This window comes from Cynoglossus semilaevis, chromosome 19 (assembly GCF_000523025.1).
Source record: "Cynoglossus semilaevis isolate Cse_v1.0 chromosome 19, Cse_v1.0, whole genome shotgun sequence".
NCBI lineage: Eukaryota > Metazoa > Chordata > Actinopteri > Pleuronectiformes > Cynoglossidae > Cynoglossus > Cynoglossus semilaevis.
The window spans coordinates 5,670,106-5,698,081 of record NC_024325.1 but is presented as its reverse complement, the minus strand read 5'-3'; the positions used below and the strand labels follow the sequence as shown (position 1 = coordinate 5,698,081).

The 27,976-nt window shown below is 37.9% G+C and overlaps 1 protein-coding gene across 1 annotated transcript; it reads right to left on the bottom strand.

Annotated features, from left to right (window-relative positions):
* Nucleotides 1-27,976, bottom strand: jam3b (junctional adhesion molecule 3b). Its single transcript, XM_008332485.3, has 9 exons — nucleotides 27,559-27,976; nucleotides 6,907-6,975; nucleotides 6,706-6,819; nucleotides 5,450-5,602; nucleotides 4,657-4,859; nucleotides 3,319-3,418; nucleotides 3,077-3,206; nucleotides 2,891-2,945; nucleotides 1-2,326 (listed from the first exon to the last, which is right to left on the bottom strand). The coding sequence occupies exons 1-9, from the start codon at nucleotides 27,605-27,607 to the stop codon at nucleotides 2,291-2,293; spliced, it is 909 nt and encodes a 302-aa protein (XP_008330707.1). The 5' UTR covers nucleotides 27,608-27,976; the 3' UTR covers nucleotides 1-2,290.

The window sequence follows — 27,976 nt, the reverse complement described above, 5'->3', positions numbered from 1 at the left end:
AGGCAGCCTTTAGCTAACTGCAGGGAACAGTGTTCAAATAGGACCACACATGGTTTTGAAAAATACAGTAGTTTCATTTTCACCTCCTCCACCTTCACCTTAGATGACAAAACACAGCTCTGTATGATAAAATGCAACTTTTTCTCAGCGTTACAAATGGAAAGAGTTTCATATCGCCTCAAATAGGATTTTTTTTTTAACATTTTCACCACTTTACATTATCTTGAGTGAGAAAAAAATATCTATATACAATCAACACAACCGTTAACCCTCCAGACACCTGCTGTACGGTTCTCCGCTGATGTGTCTCTTCACTTCTGTCTCCAGCTTTGCTGACGATTGAGAAAAGGTGAAGGAACCTCAGTGGAAGCTAAATTTATTTTTCATTTTATCTACAACATGTACTCTTTACCAATGATCAGACATGTAACCAAGTCTACTCTAATCAAGTAGTAAAATGTTAGTCAAAAAAAAGGTTTGCTGATACCAGCAAACGCTCAGGTCAGAGATGATCAGTCAAACGGTGTCTTCTGCTGTTTTTGGCACCATTAATTGTGATAACTTGAATGTACAGTGTATAGGATTTAGCAACATCGAGTGGTGAAATTTCATGTTGTGGCTGACTATTATCCACTAATACTGTCCATGCGTATAGTAGAAAACACAGTAGCCTTCAGTGGTCATCAAATACAGTAATACAACAACTGTTGGCCAACGTAAAAGCACTGATCTGACACGAACCTCTCCTGATGTACCAAATAAATGGGCCCGTTGAGCAAATTCACATGTACAGTCATGTATTTGTGGTATTTACCATCACTGCTCATGGAAACTAATTAGAAAATATAATTTAAATCTAACACCTTGAGTGCACCTTCGAAAATAATCCTGGTTAAAATGTCATGGTGAATCAATATCCAAACTAAAAAAAAGCTCTGTATCCAAGCAAGGTATTTAGCAGAGCTGTTATACTGATGACATGAGAAGGTGACATCAGTGACAAAGCATTAAAAGTCATTGGGGTTGATTCTGTTGAAAAGTTTCTGTTTTTATACTGAAACTGAACCAGCAGTGTTCAAACCATTTCTGCCTTTGGGAATAACAGTGAGGATGGCAGAGGGAACATATCAGTTGTAATGTGTAATGTAGCAACTTGTTACAGCATCAGTAAAAGTGACATGTTCCATATCACATTATTTCACCTGTTATTAAAATCAAATTAAAAAAACATTTGATTTCATCATTAGATTTGTAGTTTTTTTTGGATCTGGAAGGTTAACTTACAAACTCTGTCTATTATAATAATTACGATAACCATCGCCTCATAATAATGGTATTGTAGTCTAATACCGAGCATTCTCTAGAGGACAGTAACTGTGGTTCAATAAATACAGGATTAACAGCAAGCATAGAAGGACACTTAAACTGAAGAAAACGCAGCACTGACTGTGGACAGTGTTTCACAGCATTTGACTGGCACTCATCAAAACCTCCCACTAAGACTATCTACAACACCAACATGGAAGTCTGTGGCCTAACACACTGGAAGTTCTCAGCCGAGACATTAAATATGTAAGACTGCTGATCAAGAACCACATCTCGATATGCAAATACGACTACTGTACTTCATTTTTTTTTGTCTTTTCATTTGTCTTCAACTGATGTGACTGCAAATGTGTAAATGCTCGTTGCAGTGGTTAAGGTGTTACAATGTTTTTTTTTTCTCAAAATCCACAATCAAATAATAATAATAATAAAAAACACATGTTAGTATTTTACAAATATTTAAAAAAGTAAACCTTTATCTATAGGCATTTTAAAATATTTTCCATCAAAAATAGTCTGACAAATTTCAACAGTACAAAAGAAATGTTATACAAACGACAAATGGTTTGAAGCTAAAAGTTTACAGTAGAAATGCATCATGATAGAGAGGAAGAGAGAGAGAGAGACAGAGAGAGGAAGAGTGAGAAAGAGAGACGCCTCCACGTTTTCGTTGGCGTGAAAACCATGCAGTAACTGTAAAGTGAAAGCTCCATAATTTAGTAGAATAACTGGGCTGTTGGTGATGAGACCTGACACATTCACCGCAGTCCGTACATGTGTAACAGCTTTACATGTTGTTCTGTGAAATCTTGTCACCTTTGGCAAACTTGAGTTGTTGGATTTGAGTCATGTTGAGAGCTAAAAAGTCAGGACTGTGGCAGCTCCGTGGTCAGACGGCGAGGAAAGCGCTGCCACATGTCATGTCTCTCGCTCAGCACAATGCCCCCCTTCATCGTCTCTCTACTCAGATCACAAACGACGACTTGTGTCGGAAATCACCCTGCGGAGAGAGAGCAGACACACAGGAGCAACATTAATCAAGTGACTTGCTGCTCCTTTTTTCTGTTCACATTCTGCATTTTATGACAGCTTTTCTAGGACATTCCTAACTGTTGATACAAGAGTGAGAATTGAAGTAGAATCCACTGATGGCTCGTTTGTTGTGTGTGCAAAATTTAGAGCTGTTACCATCTGTAGTTAATGCATTAGAGGGTCCGCTTGAAATCAGCCTACAGTCCCCCACCATTTATTTGACAATTGTTTTACTCAGTTTGTTAACTGTGGAGTTATTTAATCTCCTGTTTTCAGTGAGGCCGGTAAGACAAGAGACGGGGATCTGAGATGAAGTTGTAGCTTCCACACATGAGTACATGCTGTGCAAATATAATCAACCCTGTATTAGAGTAACGATACATAAATTGATGGATACACAGAGCTATTACTGCAGACGGACCAGACTTGACACGATGACCTGGATTGACTTTTGTACAGTATCATAAATGTCTTGTGATGTTCTCCATCAGTACCAATGACACATTGACCTTGTTAATGGCTGTCTACAAACCTCATCTTCTGTCCTGACGTAGTCCACTCCATCTCCTTTGGCTGGAACTTTGTAACTAATGGACACAGAGCACATTCATTTACTTACATTTTAGAATTTATGGTTTTGTGGTTGACAGACTGAGGCTGGGCAGGTTTACATTTGACTGTGTCTTTTTTTTTATTAGATAATGTCTGGGTGTCTTACTTATTTCCTGTCTGTTTTTGACTGGAGAAGTAGCCTTTCTTGTAGGCACAGCAGATGCCCACTGTTATGCACAGGAGTACTACGACCACCACCAGCACTCCCACTATGATCCCCAACATATCAACATCATCTGTGGAGGAGAGGTTAAAATTCACACATCAAACGCTGACATCTGCTAGTCCTGCTGCTTGTAGGCATAGCTGGAGTACAGTCTCCCAACACTGAATCAGTGACACACTTACACACTTCCATCGTCTGTGGTAAACACTCAGCGTATCCTGCATCGTTCTTGGCCCGACAGAAATACTCTCCGGCGTCTTCTTTCCTGACTGCAGTGAATTTCTGCAAATGAAAAACATGTGTATAAACAACTATTTCCAACATGCAAAAAAATTGAATTATTAATTTTTGTTTTCACTATTAGTTATAATATAATTTATACATACTTTTATGTATAAATTATTTATTACATTAATTTTGTTTCTATTTCATATGTAACACTGTGAACATATTTATATATGTGTGATCATTGATATATATTTATATATATATACACATATATGTATTTATATATAAATCTATATATACTGTATATATACATATTTCTAAATATAATTTTTCATATTGATATTTCATACATTTTTTACAACTCATGTGTTATTCATGATAAATGAGATAAAGTGTAATAAAGTGTAAACTACTATGACACACAAATAAAGCTAAATTGGACAGATCATTTCTCTCTAATATAGGAGTGAACAGGTGAGCAGAAAGTGGTCGAGGACAGAAACAGTCTGTGCAGCGCAGCTTATGTGGTTCAACAGTAAAGAGAGCCAGTGGTACTGCTGTCATTCTTTAAGGGAACATACCAGAGGAGGTAATGGTGCTGTGTTACATTAGCCATTTAAAAACTACATTAAACTGTGGGTCATTTCCTTCTTTGGCTTCCTGTGGAATTACATTGAGACATGCTGCGTTATTACTTTAATTTTTTAAACTCTCCTGTTAGTACCCTGCCTATTTTACCATGTAATAACACTTCAGATAAAAATAATAACTAAAACATTTGTTTATTAATTTTTCAGCTCAATAAATCAAAACCAAAACTTCAGAAGTTGATAATGTTTTCTGACTGAAAAAGTCTTATAGTTTATACATATGGAAATTAATGATGAAAAGTTCACTCCACTCATGTTGAAGAACATTTTTGGGAGGGGCAAGGGATAATGGAGTCATCTGCAATAACTAAATAACATCCCAGATAATTTGAGAAGCATCCTTATTATTTTACAGTTGTGTCTGCTAATACAGATTCCCATAAAAAATCACGGTCGTTTTCTGTGATGTGTTACATCTAAGAGGCCATCACCAGTTATGACAGTAGAATAAAGCATGCACTGGAACATAAGCAAGAATGGAGGAATGTGCAAACGAGGGCAGCAGAGTGTGCCTGAGGCCTTTTCGCACCATCAACTGTCTCCCCAAAATATCCACCCCCACCCCTGGGCGTCAGGCCACCATACCGGCTACCCCACCCTTGCCACTCAGGCATGTCTGCAAAAATGTGTACACGTACTAACCAGGGTTCCTTTTTCTGCGTTGAGAATGTATGAAGAGTTGAAGAACTTGAGGCTGGTCTTGGGATCATCAGGAATTTCTTCTTTATTCTTGAACCACTGGTACTGTGACTTGGGGAAACCCTCATCCTCCACACAGCTGAGCTCAGCTGGCTTCCCGAAAGGTACAGATTTTGGGACACTGCATTTCGGCACCACCGGCTTCACTGCAGCGACAGAAAGCAGATGATCACAGTCACGCCACTGAGTTCTGATGTGGAGCTTTACAGCTGGGATAAAAATGGTGGCGGGCACGCAGAGATAAAACAACCGACGGCATTGTTTTCTAATGCTGCTGGCCCCTTTGATTGACTTAACACAATGTCACGCCGACCTCTCATGGTTCACTGGACTGACCGCATTGACATGACCAGACGGGCATGTGATTTTAGGCCTGTGCCAAAAAACCCCACCAAAACACGCGCTAGCTTTCTTTAGACGTGCATTTCAGAGCAGATGCAGTTTCAGAGGTTTCCTCTTATAGCCCAGAACACGCCTTTGCAGCTGGGCAGGTCCGGTCATAACGCATCCTCATGTGTATGCCAGCGGGCTGGTGCAACCTGCAGCACCGTCTCATCTTACAACATCGAACGTGTCAAGGCACAATAATAGACTGTTTTCTGCTTGAACTCTGATGATATTTTAATACATTTGTCTTATATGGTTCGCTCTACATGTGACCCTGGCATAAAACACGTCCGCACACATTCATCTATGACGATTGACTGACAACCACTTATTGATGACGTTTAAGTACCTCTTACAACAAGGTCGATCACAATCTCGTCAAATGACTTCTGGTCGTCAGCTGCGGTCACCTCACAGCGATATTTTGCTGTGTCCGATCTTGTGGCATTGGTTATAAGTAACGTGGCTGGTTCTCTGAAGAGCGCTCTGTTCTCTAGGTCACCTGTCAGGAGAGACAAATGGAAAACCATGTCAGAAAGCATTTACCTTGCAAAATACACTACGTAGCCTTTGTGATGCCGCTAAGATTTACAACAGCCCATACATTCGAAATGCTTCGCAAGCATTTTACAAGCGTTCATGTGAGACAGAAAGTGTGGCTGTGTACTTTCCCTTTGTACTGCTCCAACTTCATAGAGACAAAGATATAAAAGTAAAACTAAAAAGAGAGACCAACTGACTCAATGCTGGTATTTTGGGAAAACAAACATCAGCCAGTGCATCAGGGAAGCTCAGTCAATATTATGGGCACAGGAGTTAATACTGCAGTGGTATCAGATGAATTCACAAATTAGTGCAGTGAGAAAAGTCAATTCTGCAACAACATTAATATAAAAACCATCAGGACACACTGCCTGATGGTTCCTCTTCTAGGATGAAGCACCATGTGCTAATGTGCTTTAAAATATATTATGATATTCTCTGAAAGCTTACACTAAAATTTAACACCACATCAAACTTACCAAATTGTACAAATTGTAAATTGATCGTAACTGTCTCTCCAGGAGGTTACAGTAATCAGAGCTCATGATACTTATTTTTTTTCTCTCCACTCTAAATTAATTTTAACATTACATTTAAGGCCTATAAATGAGGTTCTTACATTTTTTTTTTTTGCTTTATCATTTTTTGTTTCTACTCTTCATTTCAACATTAATATTTCAATATTAGATTCATTAGGTCACATTTACAGTAAGGTAACAAAATAAAATACTAAACTGTTATTTTACCCCTTTCACTGATAGACAATGTTATATGTCATATTTTTGGTTTTACAAATATAAATGAGCTTGTTGTATTTTTATTTCTTAACTTATAATTGTAACTTATAATTATAATTGTAATGGCTGTCTTCAACACAGTACCGAACAAAGCCGAGCTCTTGTCTATTCTATATTTATTTACTCATCATTTTATTATCATTATCATTTTAATGTGTACATACTGAGTACAAATAAATAAATAATTTAAAGATTTTACTTTAAGATTTCTAAAAAGGACCAACATTTTCAATTAAATGCCATGTACTGTAATCTCATACATTACCTGAAATCTTCTTGTCAAAATACACATAACTTGGTCCACCGCTTGTAATCTTCTTCCATTCAATTCTAGGATTGCTTGTAGAAATTGACTCAATCAAACACGATAACTCAATTTCTGCAGGACAGGGAAAAGATGAATGTTATTTCAACTCTATATTAAAAAAAAAAAAAGGTTTAAAGTTTATTCAGTGAGAGCTCCTACTGTCAAACTCATTTGTCCATGGTGAGTCATTGTCCGTCCTCAGCACCACCGCTAACACACTGAAGTAGCCTGAAAAACAAAACAAGAAGCCATTACACATGACCTGCAGCACAATATTGTCATGATTCTGTCATGACTTTAAACCTAATGCACAACAATGACCCACAATGAAAACTAAAATCTGTTTTTAGGTAATGGGGTTCAGCCTTGGTTACTCTGGATGAAGGACACTGTAAAAACATGTAATTAAACATATTCCCTCTTTAAGCATTCCTCACCTTTATTTTGTGTCTGTTCTTTTGACTAAATAAGTACATTAACAATACATTTTAGTTTTATTCACATTGTTGTATGCACTAACTTTCCTGTAAATTGAGTTGTATTAGTATTCACCCTGTAACTGTTCCCTCGTTTTTCATTACACAAACACAATTCAGAGACGTGTGATTCACTGACCACAGCTTTGTTTTTCCTGTGTCCATCTTTAATATGTGTTTGTTCAACCATTGTATATGTGCATGTGATGATGGTGGGGGTGCCGTTTCCATGCACAGTACATAATTGCGCAGCGAGGCATGTGCCCTTTTCAGCCCATCTTAGCAGTAGTAGAACCCCCACCTCTCTCAATCACTCAAGCCCTAGCTGTCGCCCATGTGAAACTGATGGAACAAATCACACATGGACTGAACTACAGCAGTGTGGCTGCATGCCGACAGTCTCTGCTTCACCTAAAACCCACACATAGTCACTTTTACATGAACCTTTACTGACGGACCATTCACTTAGTTTCACTTTATTTCACTTAATTCATTAATATAATGATGAATTAAACAGCTCTTCAGGATTCACGTACACTTTGTTTAGTTAGGTGTACTCCTCAACTAATAAGTAAAGCAGGGCCTCTAATTCAAATAAACAGGATAAGCTGACATCCACCATGTGTCTTCTGGACCCACAGCAGTGTCTGGGGTCACGGGGTAAGCTGATTAACCCAAAGTCTTCCTGGAGACTGCTACAAGACAAGAGCTTGTTTTTAGCCACGGCTGACAGTAATAATACTGTAAAGACTGTACTGCAATTACAGTTGACAACAAGAGATCTTCCCCCAGGAAGCTTAACGAAAAGTTTGGTGCTAAAAACCACTACGTGACCTTGAACACCATATTGGGATTATTGATATTTATCTTTCAGAGGCATAAAATAGTAAATCTGTTGAACAAGAATTCATCTATTATTTCAAATAAATGCAAAGTTGTAGTTACTACTTTGTAGCTAACAAAAACACAACATAATCACTCATGTATATTTAAAAAGGTAACAGTAACTTTCCAGGCTTGTCTGTCACAAAGTATATTTTACGCATTGACTGAGACGGAATATGAGATTTTCATAATGAATAATTCCGAACTAGTGAACTAAACACAGCAAGGTATTCCAACTCCATTTTTAACTCCCTAAATACAGAAGACATTTACAAGAGTCTTAAAAAATACAACTAAAAAAGTGTGTAACTGCATAAAAATAAGAGAGAATAATAAACTGCCGATGAGATTTAATTTCAACTCTTAGACAACAGAAGTTTTTCAACATTAAAACTGTAATCTCCACTGATAACCTGCTAAAAAGTAATGAACAGCATTCACACTTCTCGTCTCTCAAAGATAACGGGAAAATGTCAAAAATCTCAACCAGTCACACCCTGTCATGTGTATGTTACACAGAGGCGTGGAGTTCTGACATAATGAAATGACGAGGCTTCATCTGTGACACTGTAGCTAAATGTGTGTATGGATGTCAGTCATTTTCAAATGGAAAGTGACTGATTCATCTGCGTACACAGAGAGATAAGAGGATGGCTGCTTCCATGTGCAATCCTGTCTGTTATATTAATTCATACATGTGCAGTTATGCTATTTTTACTTTTTCGGACAAAAGCTCAGAGATGCGTGGCATGCCAGTGCTTACTCGTGGGTTTAAGTTTCCGACGCTCTGCATTCACTGTGTAACGTAATACCAAATCTAACTAGGCCAAGTATGCCAAGAGTCCAAAATATCAAAATATGTTGCTCTTAAATAGAATCTAAAGTTGACAATATATTATTTCTAGTCATTAATTAAGTGATATGTCTTTTCGGGAAATTTATAGCAAATCTAACATTTTCACAAAAGTAATGGAGGCTATCCATCCATCTTAGTGCTTATTCCTAATTCAGTGGGTATTAGAGCAGATTAGGTGACTAAGTGAGCTTGACGTTGAGATAAAAAGCTTGAGAGGTCTATCATGGAAACAGCTGTCCAGGAAAAACACATAAACCCCCCAACTCAGACTATTGCACATAGAAGTCTATCTATATTTCATAAAAGTTGTAAAATGTATTTTTACATTTTTACATACATAGAATAGTTCATCGAAACAGTTTGTTACATACAATACTACAGTACTTCTGTTATCTAGCCTAATAAATTTGTGGCAGAAAACATAAATTGTTGGAGTTCTCTTTCTCTTGGCCATTATAGTAAAATAGAGGGTATAACTAAAGATGCCACTTTTCACTATACCTTTAAACAACGTACTGACATACATTAAAATGCCTTTAAGGCAAACGTTTTTTTCAATTTTTTAAATATGCTAAAAGCAATTATTTTCAACAGTTTATGATTTGTATCTCTGTGTTGGAATGCTACACGTACAAGTAAACGGAATCATCCAAAAGGAAAACAACATTAACAGCTGCAGTTTCCGGGAAAGTAATTGAGCTGTTGAAAGGTCTGGCAGTGCTGACTATGCGTTATAAATGGTAGGTGGTGCTTCCCACTCTCCTCTAGTTTCCTAAATAAACCTACACCCACTTATGTAGTGTCATTTCCCCTCTCCTTTTAAAACATACACGATCTTAGTCTGATATCTACACAACAATACTTTATTGTTAGTAAGTCTGAGTAAAAACATTGGATTCTGTATTTGTTTCAGAGAAGGTTTTTTTTTTTATTTCTGACCTTGCCTAAGTTTTCTGACCTTCCTGGTCCTGATCTTGGTTCTATGGCCATGCACAGTAATTAAAATGGTTCTGAAATGAGCCTTTGTAAATACACCAAATGTAAACATCCACAAATAGAATAAGGTATGAAACCAGCATCTCCAGCATCCCTCTCTCATATCTCTTACTACTACTGTGGAGCTACTTCAGCCAGACAAAGTCAAAACAGTAACAGAATGTGTAGGTAATTACTGATGGAAGAAGAAAATTAAGAAATAAATCATTTGAAATACTAAAAGACACGTGAACCTGTCCTACACTGCAGGTCAATGCACTTTTTTTTATATTTAAATTGTTTAACACAACAGGTTTGGCTTTTATCCTTTATTTATGCAGCGTCTCTTTAAATTGTTTAACACAACAGGTTTGCCTTTTATCCTTTATTTATGCAGCGTCTTTCAGGTGGTGCTCCGTCTGTCACGTCACTTACACAAGAGTTGTCGTTAAGGGCAATCTTGTCTTCAATGACCTTCTTCATCTTGAGATCAAATCACCAGCCCTCAGGTAAATATATGATCTTTATGTCCATAGATATGTTTACTACCATTTCACATTAGGAAGCAACGTAAAGAGAAATGTGCATACGTATATAAATGCAATGAGTCAAAATAAAATATATAAGTTAGAAGAACACTCTTTTGTAAATGAGAGGTTTACTGTGTGAAGCTGTTCAGGTGCTGCTCAGTGACCTGCGTACACAAGTTACTCTTCAGTTGGTTGGACACAGCTGTGTGAGATCTGACAGTCTGTTAATCTGCATCAATGTTTTTTTAATCTTCCTTGCTGCCCTCATGAAGGGAGCAGGGATTTCTTTGTAATCTTAGTGTAATGCCCTTATAAACCCACAGGTTTTACATCACTGAATAATACAATAGGCAGAGACGAGTTGGGTATTTCTTCATGCCTGCACTGTGTAATGAATCCCGCCTTCCTCTGTTGTTCCCCCTGGGAGGCTGCACTTGTTTCCTGAGCTGCTGCTCAGTAAATCCAGAGAGGTGAGGCTGGTATCATAAATAGAAAGGTTCAATTAAGCAGCCAATGATATTCCCCAAGGAGCATCTTCGCTTTGTGCCTGTGGAGAATATTCCCACGCCCCTTTGGAGGCTCAGACATCAAAGTACATATACCTTAGTTTCCCTCAATATAAACCAGTTGCTGTTTGAAAACTTTTCACAGAGCTGACTGCTAGTTAACTTGTGCTGAAACTCAAAAACACAACCGGATTTCTTACAGTAAACAAGCTGTCAAAGTAGATGTGTCATTATCCTGTTTAATTTCCATTGCGTCATACTTTATGAAAGGGTAAATTGTCGCTCCCTGAAGGCCTCTTAGGTTGAAAACTGACAAATGACTCAAGTTTATTGGATTCAAGTGTCACATTTTCTGAGCTCCATCAAGGACTTAAAAAAGCAGCAGCTTAAACACCTTTCCACATGGAAAGCAGAATGTGCATGTGGATCCAAACACACGTGTTGAGCAAGTGACATGAATATGAGAACACGGAACATATTCACTGTATGCAGCTAATGTTACATGAATAACATGTTCTAGATTCCCTCTCATACGTATTCAGCAACATGTTTCCAATTTGAACAGAGGCGAACAAGCAATGATGGGGCTGGTGAGGAGTGAAAACATGTTCCAAGAGCTGTGCTGGAGAAACAAAGAATGTAAATGCTGTGGGAGACTAGAATGGGCACTGGATCATTACAGTATAATTACCTCACAAGTTGATACACACATTTCCCTGAGCCACTCTTTCTTGCCTGCACTAAGTGAAAAGGTTAATTTTATAAAGTAATTGAAAACTACACTCATCGTCACATCAAAGTCATCAAGACTGCACCAAGCAAACAAACCGCTAATTAGCAATGCAAATCTAATTCCTGTTAGTGGAAGACTCATAATCACTGAACAGCTCATCTGTGGCAAGATCCAGAGGTGGGTCAAAGACTTGACAATGTTTATTACATCATTTGTTTGGCTGACATTTACTACCAGTAATACATTTTAGTAGGTAGTCAGATTTCAACAGTACACCCAGTACCACTTAGATATGTGAAAATGTAGTCCAAACACACAGCTTTCTTCAAAGGTCTACAGTACGTGGGAGATACAGCAGAGTACATATAGTTAAACAATTGTGGTATACTAACGGAATGCACACCAAAAACACATACATGATGACTGTCTCTGACACCTCTGTTAACCGCTGTTTAGTTTCTTACACATTTTTCCAGTGAACCTCAGTATAGAAGAAGTTGGTTGGTGGCACCCACAGCAATGTATTCTGTTCTGCTATCTGAATTAGAGCTGCACTGATTACTTAATTTGTTACTACAACTATCACTTACTAATTTCGATAGATAGATCTGTAGCATGAGTATGTTTTTGTTCTTGATAGCACACTGAATTTCTTTGGTTTTTGTACAGAAAACAATCAAGAAAGAACAACAGAGGATCACACATTGGGTGGGTGGGGGTACTGCTGAAGGTAACAGGCAAGATGTAAGCGAAAAAATGACAGCCACAGCAATTTAAATGATCCCAGCTTAATGAAACATTTAAAGCTATTAAAGCTTTATCGGCTCCTATAACTCAACCTGGACAACTCAAAAAAGAGCTGAGTGATCACTTAAACCAGTGTTAAGGGGTTGCCAGGTCCCCTGCAGTGTTATACTTGTACATCCATTCTCTGCGTGTGGGCTGTATTTTTTTTTTTCTTACTGAAAGACAGAACTACTAAGGTGTTGTCTAAACCTGCTGCTTTTCAGTGAGTAATAGTAAGAGTAAAAGTAAATAAAATAAAACAAAACACCAATACCTGAATCAATTCTTATGTAGTTTGGTAATGGAGTAGCTGAATAAGTTATGGAATAGTTTACATTAATCAGATTTTTTTTTTTTTTACTTTTTTGATAAAAGTCTGTGTGATGTCAGCTGTGGTACAAAAACCTGACAGTTATTTTGTTAAAGAATCACACATTACCATAATCTTCTTTCTGAGAGACGATTACAGCTAGATCCTAGACAGAGTATGCTCCACTGCTCCAGTTCCCATAGCAATATTGAAGGTATTTCCATAGTAACTGGATTCTCGGTCTGTGCCCCACCCCACCCCCACTGGTGACCACAGCTACGCAGGGACCCACCTGTTTGGTTAGCTGTGGGAGAAAGTGCCTACACAGACCTTAGAAGACTTCCACATTGAAAATAGTAACATCTTGACATGATGACAACGAGAGGTTTTAGGGCTGAGCTGGCAGTGAGAAGGAATGACCCCCGGGGCCGTATTGTTACAGCTGTGGTCATCCAACAGTTTTGGACTCTCCCCAAACCCAAACTGTCTATTTAACTGTGCTCACCCTTTTGAAACATACTGTTACCTTTTTACATATATATGTCTTTGTCTGAGTGCAATTCATATAACTTGACTTAACGTTTTTTGTCAACGTGAAAAAAAAACAACAACTTTTGAATCTGTTGTAACAATTGTTAAAAACATGTTACAATTTTAGTTGGATTTTATAAAAATATTTTGTTAACTAGAAATTAAATTAGATTGAGTCGACTAAAACACAATGGTTTAGAACTTCTTTGTGCTCATTATGTGTTATGTGTGCACACATTCACGTCTACAAAGCAGCACTTTTGTAATTTGTCCAAAATGAGACCTGGCATTGACCTGCTAAAAAAGATGGGACAAGATGTCACCCCTCGCTCCCCAAGTTCCGAAAAAATATTCCACATCAATGGTATCTTTATGTTTATGCATGCCATGGCTACTAATGCACCCCACAGAGATGCTGGCTTTATCGTCATTATCAACTATATTCTAGATGGTATTTTTGTCTGTAGCAAACAGACATTTGGTAGTTTGGTAAAATCTTTACCCAACATTTGAACCAACTTTCCAAGAAATTTGGTTCCAGAAGAGGACGAACAATTTTTCAATATTACGTATGGTACTGTAAATGACTAGCCTTAGAACGGCATGTCAGTGAAGTAGCAGCAACCTTCAAATGCATGTAAAATATGTGGCTATAATAAACCTATCACATGATGATCTGGACTAGAGTGCACGACTGAATTCATAGTTTGCTATACACAGCACGTTGGTATTTGGGTCACAGTTTGATCCATTTTCTGTAGAAGTGGGAATTGGGCTTGTTTGTGTTCTTTGTTTTGTTTAACACATCATTAAACGTCTGAAACAACCATACAACAGGAAATGTTAAGTATTTTAGAAAAACGTATTATTCCCTTTAGGGTAGAGGGTTAGATGGCAAGATTGATACTGCTCACATGCTGTATCTGAAGGCTAAATATAAGGCTACACCCAGCAGCTGTTAGCTTTAACTTGCGACTTGAAGACTTGAAACAGAGGAGAAACTGCTTCCCTGGTTGTGACCAACAGAAATGAAATTTGCTTACCAGCATCAACCGAGCTGGCTGCAAACAGCTGTTTCTTGCTTCTTCCACCCATTGGTTATTTAGGTAGACTTAGACTTATTTTCTAATAGTGGATTCACGTTTATTCATAACTTCTCTCTTCTCATGAAGCTGCTAAATGTGTATATATAGAATACAAAAAAGTATAAGCACTCTCCTTCAATGCAAAATCAATTGAAATTTAAAAGGAACTTTATTGATCACGGTGACTACATATGTATCAAATTAAGAGAAATGGTAATGCCATTCGAACAGTGCTATTGATGTTAAAATACAATTCAACTACTGGACATGCATTAAAAAAAGATGAAATGCATTAAAGTTCAAATACATCCTCTCTTGCAGGTGTCTTTAACTAAGGTACAGTTTTACCTCCAAGGACTTCTTGTATATTCATTTATTCATCATTTACATATACAGCTGCCATAGGCCGTTCGTTATCTGTGAGCCTGATAAGGCCTGTGCAACCAATATGATTTACTACTGGTGAGCCCTCTGATCCAAGCTGGGTAAAAGACACAGTTAGGAAATGATGAAGTTAAGGGCAATAGAAGGAGCTGATAGTGAATGCCTGGGAACCTGTCACTTTGTCTAAGTGTTAGAGTCTACTGATCTCACTCACTTTTAATAGTATCCCAAAAATATATGTTCTTCTCTTAATCTTCATTTTATCTCTCTTATCTCTCAATGGTCAAATTTCTGTATTTCAGTCAAAAAGTTAAAGTCAGCTTTATTGTCAATTTCTTCACATATACTAGACATACAAAGGAATCGAAATTTCGTTTCTTACTGTCCCATGTGTAGACAAGACAGGACAAAACATTACAGTGCCAGCAGCCATATTTTATAAAGGCAGCGGAAGAACAACAAATGCCACATTTCCCTGATGCTATGAAAGTTACTCTTCAACTATAAGAAGTTTGTATGTGCACAATACAATAGATTATCAAAAGGAACAGTGGTTATCAATAATCCACATTCCTGAAGTCATGTGAAGTATCTTGACCGTCAGATATTTTGACCCTGGCTTCTGTACAAAAATAGTGCTGTTGTTTGCTTTCACACTGCCTCTTCACATCCCAGCAGCCATGCATGCCAATAGAGACCTTTGTTTCGTGACACAGATTCTGGAAGTAGGAGTGAATGAATGCTTAATTAAACAGAACAATGGTCTGTGGCTATTGTGATCACACAAATTTGTGCTCACTTTCATAAGCACAAACAGTCAACATTTAAATGCAGCCGTAAATCTGTCGACTGAAAATCTAGGCATGGTAGAGTAACAGATATCATGACATACCACAGAGTGGTATTTGAAATGGACAGCAATTCACTACTGCAATCTGTTTGCCAAGTCTTAAATCAACATTTTATTTTCACAATAGTTCAAATTAGTACATTTTAATATTTTATCTGTTGGGTATCTGTAAATTCACAATTTTAAAAGTGAGAAACTGACAATTAAGGCACTGAAACACGTCTTTTGGATCATCTATGTATTTTTGTAATGCAGGAGATTTATTTTATTTTATTTCATATAATAGACTTTTTTTAAATTCAATATTATGCAGTGTGACCTCTGTAAATAAAAGAGCCTGTGTAATATTTGGCAATTGGCTTAAACTTATAATTGAGAGTTTGTTGTTTTTTAAATGGTTTACCTCTGGAAAAAAATGTAATATGCTATAATGCTTTAGGGGAAACTCAAATTATGTCACAGAAAAAAATATTGATATATATCAAGTATCATCAATCAACTAAAAAATATTACGATATGACTTTTAGTCCATATCGCCCAGCCTAAGAACAAATTAACATATTTCTGGTCACATGTGCTCTTTTTAGTCTTTGTCTGTTTCTAGTGTATTAAGGCCAGGGCTGTTAATGTTATTAGCAATAACAGCAGATCTGCAATGAGCTTCTCCTTTATTAAAATGAGAAGAAGTTAGCATTAAAATGCACAGGTACTATTTATAATGGCTGTCAGTTTCAGCCACAGCCCCTGCAGTCTGCTAATGAGGATCCCTCTAAGATAAGGACTCACAGCTCTCCTTGCCCTTAACAGGCATCCAGGGAAACTTTTGCCGCACTTTTCATGATGAAATAATTGCCTGCTCATTTTTGATTACACAGGTCGGCCTCTAGAAGGGGACACTGAGAAGGCCTTGTCAAAACAGATCGAAGCAAAAGGCCAACAGGGTGAGCTTGGCCTCCCTTGGCGCAGCATCCCTGTTATGTGAACAATCTGACATGGCACACATGTTCGACGTCTAAATGAATAGGGCAGTGATGTGACGTCGTTTTCACAGAGACTTTAGAGTTGTAGGGGTTGGCGGATACATTAACTGCAAGTGTTTTTTGTGTGGCTTGATTGAGAGTCAAATCTTAAGATGAATTGGAGCTGTTACCAAAGAAATCAGTGTTAAATCACGCCACAGTCAGAGCCAGAATTAGCTCTACACCACACTCTGCACAGATGGCATCAGAGGCACATTGCAAATGCTTCACATTCTAGTCCAGACTGCCTGACCCCTTTCTTAATCCTAATTAGGAATACAATTTCCACATATGCCTTTTTCAAAAATTGGCAGACTGATTTATATTCTTCATTTATTCTTATTCTAATATTATTATTATTATAGAACATCGCTACTAAAATGTACAAAACTTTATCCTCACTGAAAGTGCTAAATCAAGTCATCATATAATAATACCCATTGACAAATCCATGACAACATTCTGTTGCACGGTCCTGCTATTACAAACACCTAAACATTATTACACAAAATATTTACACCTTGCTAAATATAAAATACTGTCTTTTCCAATTCAAGTATTTAGTACATCTCCCAATAACTCACAAAACAATCAATCTGCAAATGTTGAAATACTTTGGTGTCACTCATGTATATCCGAAATTGGGCTTTGACACTGCTCCAAGGTTTAAATTAAAAATTTACATTGATTTTTGATTAGCCAACATATGCTTGAATGATACTGTTCCTAGGCACTAAAACTGTGCCAGCAGAATTAAGTGCTTATTGTTGGGTCTATGGGCAGTCTGTGTAGCTCTTTGTAATGAGCTTAGACTTAACTGACAAGTGAACAATAAAACTGCACTACAACATGTTGACTTAGTAGGTCCAAAAGATTTAGGCCGCCCTGCTTCCTGTGTGCTCCAGGCAGGAACGCTGCAAGCTGTAAAAAGTAAAAATGAAAGGCTGTGAAATGTGATGCAGCCATTGGGGAAGGGTCGCTTCACACACAACTCTGCTGATCATTATTTTTACCTTTTATCATTATGTTCCTACCTCAACCCACAAAGGCTGACAGTCCGGTGGTATTAGTAGAATTCATTAGCACATCTACCCACAGATTTATTTAGCAATGCACTAAACACACATCCACAGGGTGTAAATAATGTACTCACATTGCAAACTGTCTTTGCTGCTCATTTGTAGCACTCAGACAAGTATTGTTAAAGATAACAGGAGGATGCTTATAAAGTCTTCATAATAAGGCCTCCCAGTAATGCTCAGCTCAAATTTGAAGATTATATAAAATTGGAAACAGCAGGCCCTGGACAAATCCCAGCATCTCCAATGTTGACACTTCCTACTCAGCCTACTCTTCCTTTTGGCTTTATTTTTACTTTAGTGCAGAAGCCTTAAGGTGTAGATGACATGTGATTATTATGATGAAAAAGTGCTTAAATATCTCTAACCTGTTACATAACCTCATTTTCACATCAAATGTGTTTACAACATTTTTGTCAACAGATAGGTAGCTATAATTTTTTTTTCCAAAAACAAACCACATACCATTTTTAGTGACCTGTATTTAACTTCTGTAATTCAGACTGTACAGACATCACTGATTTAAACAGAAAACACAAGCTATGTTGCTTGCGATCAGCCTGTGCGACCTATGCATGCTAGTTGAATAAAGCTGCGGGATGCTAAAGCTAACGTGTAGGTAAGGAGTACAGAATGTGCGGTTGCCAAAAGTCTTTGACTTTTTGGGGATGACTGGTCACAGGTGAAATGTGCTTTGACAGGCAACACTAGTTGAGTTGACTGAAGGGTCACTGAGTTGACGCTTGTCTGTTTTTAACCCATGTCGTTACACAGATGAGGAAGCAGTACTCGGGCATAATCATTTGTACACTGAAATACAACTTTCTCCACTGTTTGTCTTGTGAGCTATTATTTGATTTTAAAGCGCTAAATTGAATTACTTTACAATAAATGACTAAAAATATGCCCTCAATGCCAAAAACAGAAACATAGAGATGCTGCATAGTATAATTTCTAAATAAGAAAAGAACTACTAACAATCAGCACTCTGAGACAACAAATGTGGCTTAAGGCATACTCTATATTTAAATAGTTTGCACAGGCTGGGGAACAGGGAATGTTACTTGAACAGCTGGGCAGGAAAAACCATCTCAGGGTTGTGCTGCTGACCACCCCCCGGTTGCTGAAGCCACATTTCCATCACCTGCTCAGGGAGGAATCCTTGATGGGTTTCCGTGGGAAATTCCAGACAGAGCCATCAGACAGCCATACTGCGAGCATACCATGCCACCCATTTTGCTACGTGACCCAAGCTGCAATGTGTACAGTCACTCAGGAAGTAAAGGTCTGTTGTCCACAGTGACTGTGCAAAAGTACTTGTCCGGGAAACAATGGCTGAGTTCCAAAATGCTTTTATGGTAAGAATAGCAGCACCTGGCAACCTCAATCACCTGCTGTGTCTGTCTACATCAGACATACTGTTACTGATGGAATATGTTCTCTCTCTGTTTAAAATGGTTTTTCTTACTGTACAGACAATTTGTGCTGCTATTAAGACAAAGTAAAACCCCAAATATCTAAAAAAGTAGACATTTCAACTGTAATAGTTTACCTTATGTGTATACTTTAGTAAAAAAGGGTATTTTTATTTTCCCATTGAGACACTATTAAAAATAAGAGCATCTTAATGAGAAAAAATAACTATAACATTTAACCTTACACCACGAAGCAGTTCCAAATTGCTTTTATTGTAATTATTAATATAAATAACACTAGTTGTAGCAAAATGAACCTTTCTAGAAAGGTTAGTTGTTATATAAGATGACAGTGCTCCATGTTAGCAGGCAGTAGCTATCAGTGGAAAACAACCTTTTACAGTATTTGTCAATGTACATCAAATAGAACAGCTTATGCAGAAGATATCCTGTTGGTATTATCCAATATAATGAGCATCTTTTTTTATCGAGACGTCCCTTTTATTGGCGTAGGTCTTCTTTTATGGGTCAGCTTCCACTGACAGCAATCCTAGCCTCAAGAGGGTAAAAAGTTCACTTAATTGAAATTATGCTGTAAGTCTATTGTGCAATCACGGATCAGTAAAGCCATGAATATCCTTCCAACACCAACTTTACCACAGCAAATATTCATTACACAGGAAGCAATGTTTTCTCAAATATGCTGGCATATCTTGTGGCCTTCTTCCCTTATTAAAACATATTATATACAAACAGCAACAGATAAGTGGACGAAAATGGATGGATGGATTATATACAAAGAGCAACTGTAAAATAAAAACAATCTTTTCATTGCATAACAGATGCAAGACTATCAAACTATGACTGCCACTAATTAGAAAACCAAGAACTCAGCCTACCTAAAATACACTGAAATTAATACATTTAAAAAAAGCAGACAAGACTAGTCATGTACCATCAATAGCCAGTGTTATAAATATTATTCCTCCACACTGAGTCATCACTGTGTTCAATCTGAGCATGTCTGACCGTAAAAGTGCACTTCTCCGAACTGCACCACCAACAACTGCCCTAAAGGAAGCCGCCCACAGATGTGATGCTGATGATCTTAAACGTTGATGATCTGAGATAAAAATGTAGTTACAGTTGCCCAGTTCTGCACGAGTGATTCTTGGCAACAGAGGGGACGTCTAAAGGCCGAGGAAATGTTAGGGTAAGAGGAGGGAGACATTACATGAATAACAGATACGTTAGTAGGGACTTATGAAATGAATTGAAAGTGAATTACTTGTCATTGTGACACAGCACACCACTCTATACAACGAAATGTGACCTCTGCATTTTATCCATCACCATATTGAGCAGGGGGCAGCTCTAGCGCCTGGGGAGCAGTGCGTGGGGTTTGCATCCTTAACAACAAAGCCATCACTGCCCATAATGGATATACAGCATTCAATCGCAAAGACAAGCAGAAACTCAGGAAACTATAAGGTCATTATGTTAGCTTAACACAGCCTGGGTCAGGAAGAGACAGAGAGACCCAGAGGTTAGAAATATACAATACAATATGTTGAGAAGGTAAATATAAACAGATGCTGCATATGACTGACAGCTGGATCCAACAGGGGCATTAGACACATAACAGTTACTGTCGCAATTACACACAGGTGTATGCACATTAAAGGCATAAACACGGAGACACAAATTGCCATTACAGGTATTAATATTAGATTTTTTAGGTAGAAAGATTAAGAACATTTCTGATTTAATTCTTCTATGAAAACAAAGTGAAATTTACAACACTAATCCAAGACAATCAAAGACAGTTCAATGACATACTTCCTCTGTCTTTTTGCAGCAGTAGTCAATCTTTATCACTGTACCCACTGTGGTGTTCCAACAAAGAAAATAAGGGTGTGCCAACAATAATAATATCCTTTATGTTAAATATGTAATGCATGTTATGCGACTTAGTGCGACTGTTACTTCCTTTTCTGACTGCTGTTTATGGGAAAATAGGAATGAATGTAATGGACTTTGTGCTGCAGAGATAAAATAGTCACGGTTGTTGCTCATGACTGCGGATTTATTTTTCAGTATTACACTTAAACAGTTTTCACCGAACTGACAGCACACACAGACATGATTATTTCCTCCCCTGAGGGTCTCTGGTGCTCCTAGGGGGAGACACGCCTCACACATTGAGAACTCCTACAATAATCTAACTGTGACATTGTAAATATGCTGTTATTCGTTAACAGTAAAACCATTTATTACACTCAGACTTGGTTTGCAATAGTGTTTTTTTAATTTGTTTTCTTGTGTCTCATAATACACATGAATGATCTCAGCCTAATTTATTTCCAAAAACTGTCATTTAATATAACCATGTCACTGATGTGATCTTATGAGACATCCCATCAAGTAACATTTCAGGTTTAAACTGTGATAAAGACAATTATACAAATATGTTAATCTGATTTTAAAAGTGGAGCAACATTGTAAAAGGAAATGGCAGAGGTCATTTTAGAAATGACCTTCTGATGATAAGAGTTTCACTGTGGAGAAATGCACAGTTAAGTATAATTAGAATCTCAGAAGAGAAAGGAAATCACAGAAGGAATGGAATGTGGAATATAGACTAGTTCATCTGGTTTTAACCTATTTTTACCTAAATTTTAGGTTTTTTTTGTATTAAACCCTACAACTTCAATGAAAAGACTTGGTTATGAAAAAGTCTGAAATCCTCATAAGGACTGAGTTCAGTATGATTCTGTGATCACTCATTGGGCTGAATACTGGCCATTCTGAGTGACTTGTCACAATGTGAAAGCCTGGCAAACCCCTGAGTCACGGTGAAATCCACGGAGCTTTCTCCTCCTGTTGCTTTTCTGCAACACAGAAAACAGGCGGTCCACATGTACTGCTCAACTCTATTGGAGCTCAAACCAGTAGCAGCCACAATGTTACAAACACGTCACCTATGTATGGCATCCTGACAAATATCTGAAGCACTTAGTAACCCCAAGCATGAACTCATGCATTCGGATGCATTGCTGAGCATGCTGTGCTACGTCTGTAGTGGGGTTCACAGAGAAAAAAGACTCAGAAATCCTGGTACTTTACAAAATTCTGACAGAACAATTGCCCTAATGCTTCTTAATCAACTACTTAATTTTTCTTACAACACTTACAACCCCTAAAGAAGTGATGAGGACTAGCCCTTAACTCCTAGAGTCCACGGTGTCTCTCTCTGGTATAACCTGTCCTTTGGCCTATAAGCTACTAATCGATCCCACATAAATCACTAAATGCCAAATGTGCAATTAGTTACAGTTCAATCTCAAAATATTTACGACTAAGTAATAAGAAGGCATAGCTCTCGCACCATATGGCAAGAGAGTCTGATTACAATCCTATCTGTCCAGTCAGCTAAAGGCACACTGACTCTGATGAGCAGCCAAAGGCATATACAGATTTATGTCTATAACATGTGCCATACTGCCATTGTCCTATTTATTGAAGGACAATGAGATATCAAATTGGTTTATTTAATTATGGATAATAAAACAAGTGTAATAAGTTACCTTTTGTAAGTGTCTATTTAAAGAAAAAGTCAATAGCTTGTTGAGTCAGAGTGAAGGAATAAAGACAAAAGTAAAGGCCGACATGCAGGACCCATAATGGAGCAGTCAGAACTCAAGTGCTATAATGCTCTGTAAAAAAAAGCTGTGATAGCAGCTTTTGTTTCAAAAACACTGCAGCCATTAATTAAGGAAATATGTGGGTCACATAAAAAAAGCTTTTAATGCTCTTAAATAGAATACTGTTGAAAAAAATAAAATAAATCCAAGCTCTAAAATTCATTTAATGCTAGAGCTACAGATTTAGGCATGTATATACAAATTCAAGCCAAAGTGATAGAACTGTGATCTAACACCTGGGGCTGTCAGATGACTCTGACTTGTGACTACGGGAAGTAATGACCACTCTTCGTACAGCCTGGTAAACAAATTATGAATCTGCAGTGTTCATTTGGTTGGGCCTTCAACTGTTTTCCTTCTCACTCAGAGAGGCAGATCACGGTCCTTTATTGCTTCCAATATCACTAATGAAACCTCTAATTATCTTACTAAGCTAACGGTATGCCAATGTATGATCAATGCTGATTTCTTTTGACCTATTGATGTTCTCTGTCAGTATCCAGTGAGCGCAGGAGCACAACAGCCACCGTGTCGTTTTTCTATGTACGAGGACTATGTTACTACAGATATCATCAAACAGGAAACAACTGGGATGGAGGCATCCTGGTAATTATCCCTACAATCGGCTAAACACTGAAGTATAAACTTTTTGTCAAACAAACAAGGGTTAAATTATACTACTAGGACAGATTCCGTCTTTTTTAAAGATACATAACTCGAACAGTATAAAAACGAACCATCTTTGGTTCTAGATTCTCACAACGGTATGTAGAATTTCTCTTCTAGCATACTCAGACTCTGCCAGAAATGTAAGTCTTAGTGACAATTAAAACAAACACATGTCTGGAACATTAAAATTGCGGGTTGACCCCAACTCCTGCTGTAGGATCCTGTTGTGCCTTGTATACTTTCTCTGTTTATGGCTTTTCTGTCTTAGGAAACGTAGTGTCACACCCTGCTTGTTTTTGAATGCCTTTTACTCATAACACTGCTGTGCTCTTTCTTCCCAACTACCCCCATCAGCTCTGACCTCAGGCAGCTCATCCACAGGACTCCCTTTTATCTCAGAGGAAAACAGGTGGTTATGATTGTTAGCCAGTGTGACTGTGTTGAGACAGACTCTCCCTCCATGTGTTTTCTATTTGGAATGCCGCATTTGCTAATGTGCACACTCAGATATTTCTGGTTACGCCTGCGATACTGCTCAAAACACCACCGCCCACTCCTGCTCAGCTGTTTTGGCTCATTCCACTGTCAGGGCCATGTGCCACTGTGACTTTATCCCATGAGGGACTGTTGTTGCCCTGTACTCATACGGTTAACTTTTTAAGACGGATTAAGAATTGTCAGGGTTTTTTTTATGAATAACAAACATTTTTTGGGCTAGAAAGATGTAATGTCACCTATACTTGTCATACAGGGGTGTCTTTCTATCGTCTATCCAGCAGCGCAGCATGGCACTTTTGCTTTGCCATTTCCTTCCAAGCAGTAAAATGTCAGACTGTTACAACACTTGACCACAGGGGCTGTGCATGCCATTCAGAGAGTGCTTTATACAATTGCTCACGAGCTTCAGACGGGTAGGCAAACATCCGACAGCATGCACCTCAGAGGGGGCAGATCTGTTGGCCCACACTGTCTCTTCAAATAGTGGTGCCACATATGCCAAACCATGAGAAAATGCCAACACTAGGCTTGACGAAAACAAATGTTTGAAGAGTTTGCTAGATCACATCATGTGATGAGCGTGCCAAAGCCCTGTGAGTGACGCGCTGACTTATCAGCAAAGAGCACGGGACAGGCTCCACAGTGGACAGATATCCTGCCTTATCTCAGCCAATCAGATAAACTGATAGCTTCAAATAGATTAGGCTAACAACTATGAATAAAACAAAGATAAAGTCATACAAATGTCAACTGTGTGGGAAGAAAAAAATCTACAACACCAATTATGTGTGATCGGTATTCGAATGATTCTCAGACAAATTAGGATGTTACACAGGATCATGAAATAAAAAAAATTTACTGTAATCTTCACTTTTTACTATGACCTGTGTAGGTCGTGTCTACAAGTTAAGAAAATGTTTCTTGTGGTTCCTTTAAATGCTTTGTTTTGTAATAATATTTACATTTACAAATCCTAAATGTAGATTATCAAAAATATTTTTAATACAAAAAACATAACTCCATGGTTAACTGCCTCATTTTTTTTCATCTTATAATTTTGCTTAATAAACACAGGGCAGGATTGAGGTATTCAAACTACAGATACCACAAATAGTTTTAAACACAGTGATGACAGTACTAACCTACGTATTTTACACAGCATTACATATCAACACTGCATACACAAGCGTCTTGCAGATGTTGTCTGAGAAACTTGTACTTTCTGTAGAATAACTTAACTGACCAGGTGCAGGTTCCCAAAAAGGGAAAGTGTTGAAACGTTCCATTTGATCTGGAAGAAAGTCAGTTTGGTCTTTTAGTATGGCCATTCCCATTAAAATAATTGCACCTAAAAGTACTGTAAATTTAGAATAACTGTGACCTTCACAAGGACATCAGAATATGAAATAAGAAGTGCAGCTATTCTGAGCGACAACACATAATTTAGTTACAGTTAAAATCTATCAGAAATATGAGCCTTTCAGCACCAATTAGCAATTCATACCAAGGTTTGCAGGCCTGCTTCTGTCAAACCAGATTTGTCCAATTTCTAAAGACAGGGGCGATGCAGACAGGGAGGTTTCTGACCACATGGCTAAGCCCCCTCCAATAGAGACAAAAGAAATTCTTAAATCCTCAACAGTTCACTGCCCCCCCTGAAATGTCAGTTGTGCTGCTACCATGCCGTAGCTGCTACAAAATCTCCGAGGGAGAACATCATTAAGAGAACTGACTTTTGAAAGTATTGCTGAAGGAAAGAAATACTCACACACACACACACACACACACACACACACAGTATATAGACCCTGGAAAAATATCTGCACATAGCTTCGATGTATTACAGGAGGAATGAGTGAAGACAGCATCATATTTGAAACAAGCTCCACAGCTATCCCTAATAAAGCAAAGAAAATAAGCCAGTTCACACACATGAGAGATCACAGGCAAGTCAGTGTCTATACTTCCTTTGATCTGCATCTCTCCTTTTATACTGCCCTTAATCTGCATCCGTGGGTACATGATAAAAAAACAAGCAGTAAATTTCAGGCAGAGCTAATATGGTGACATAACAATAATAAACAGAGCACACTGATTTATGTGGAAAAGGTTTCTCACAGAAACCTACCTTTAAGGTTTATTTTAATATAACTGCCGTAAATCATTTTTTATGAACCGTTTATTCTATCTATGATTTTTCTTTTTCTGAGCTCATGAGATTGAGTATTTGTTTAAGAATATGTGAGACGGCAGGTAAAAACATATTTTTTTGTTTTAAATGAATCAATATTCAGCCTAAATATCAGTCAACAAAAGCATGTCAACATTTTCTTGACATTTTAACTGCTCAGTAAGTTTGCAAAACCTCACTGAGCAATTAGGTCATTATCTAAATAACTTGTCTATCCTTTGTTATTTAATTGAAAATATCACTTATTTTAAAACAACCAATATTTAAATAGAACAAATTATCGTAATGTCAAGGATGACGTAGAAATGATGTAGAAATGAAGCTGGGCTTTTTTGGTACATTTTCTGTAACGTTATTGGTCCTGTTTGCTACTAAAATTGTGTGAATTAACGTGTAATTTAGCTTTAATAGCAATAAATTAAATATTTGAAATAAAGTTGTATACATTTAGGACACTGCTCGTGGTCGCTCGGCTCTTACAGGTGTGCTGTGTAAACCATGTTCGACCACTGCGCCAATACACTATCGTTTGCCTGATCCTCCTTCCAGGTAGGGGAAGTGGACAGTGAGACGAATTGATTTTCCGACCACTGTTTGGATTTACCAGCTTAGCTGCGAGCGGGTTGAAAGGTTCCAGCAGCTACCGAGGACAGAGGAGTGGAGGAGGAGGTGCAGGAGGAGGACAGTGTTCTGGCTGTAGCTCCTCCCGCAGAGAGCTTGCTTTATTCACCCGCAGGAAAATAAACCGTTATCTTGCATCACCAGGTCCAACATCTTTTTCGCTACCGCTACAAACACTTTTTTAAAAGTTGAAAAGTGAAAAAAGAGTCTTGTTTACTTAATGAATTACGCTTATTTCTGAGAACTTTTCGAAGCTGAAACTTTTCTTCTTATCCAAAGGAAGGGCATAAAAGAGCAAAGTGTAGAAGTGCGGCCAAGTGATTCGCACTTCGGAAACCAACCTGCGCTTACGTTCTGTTTTTGTTTACATAAAGTGTTTTAAAACAGGGTAAAGAAAATAGTAACATTTAGTTTAGAGTAACAAGGAAAACGGCGCTACTCTGTACATTTGCTCACTGTGAGTTTATTTAAAAATAAAATAAAAAACAAACCTGTTGACTTCACGGCGTCTCACAGAATTTGGAGTTTAACGGTTGTTACAGCCAAACAGCGTCACTTTGAAACCAATGCGTCTCTCTTATTTTGTATTAATTCGTATAAAATGTAGACTAAGCACAAACAAGAGTTGAAATTATTTGACGGCAGCATGCCTTCAGAAGAAAGTGCTCCAGCAGCAGAGAGTTGGAAAGATGTTTTTTTTCTACTTACAGAGAGTTGAGAGGAGAGTCAGGAGGAAAGCCAGACGTGCTTTCGCCATCTTGGAGTCGTAGCAATGCTCAGTGTGACTGGGTGTACATGCGCAAAGTAGCGAGTGAGAGAGAAAGAGGGGGAGAGAGAGGGAGGGTTGGCCCGTCTATTATCCTTGGTCTCCATAGCTACCGAAAGCATCGCTCACGCTGACAAAATTTACAGTTGACACATCGTGAAAGGATTTAACTGCCGTTGGTTTTCTTTATACTGAGGAGATAAACAGCAGCTGGGAGCTCGGATAGGAAGCTCTGGTCCTCTGTGGTGTACTGGTTTATATCATGACATCGTAGGGACAAAAGTCTGTTTGACACTCATGTCATTGTGATCTGTGGCATAGGTGGACAAAAATAGGTCACTATGAGCCACTATTTTGTTT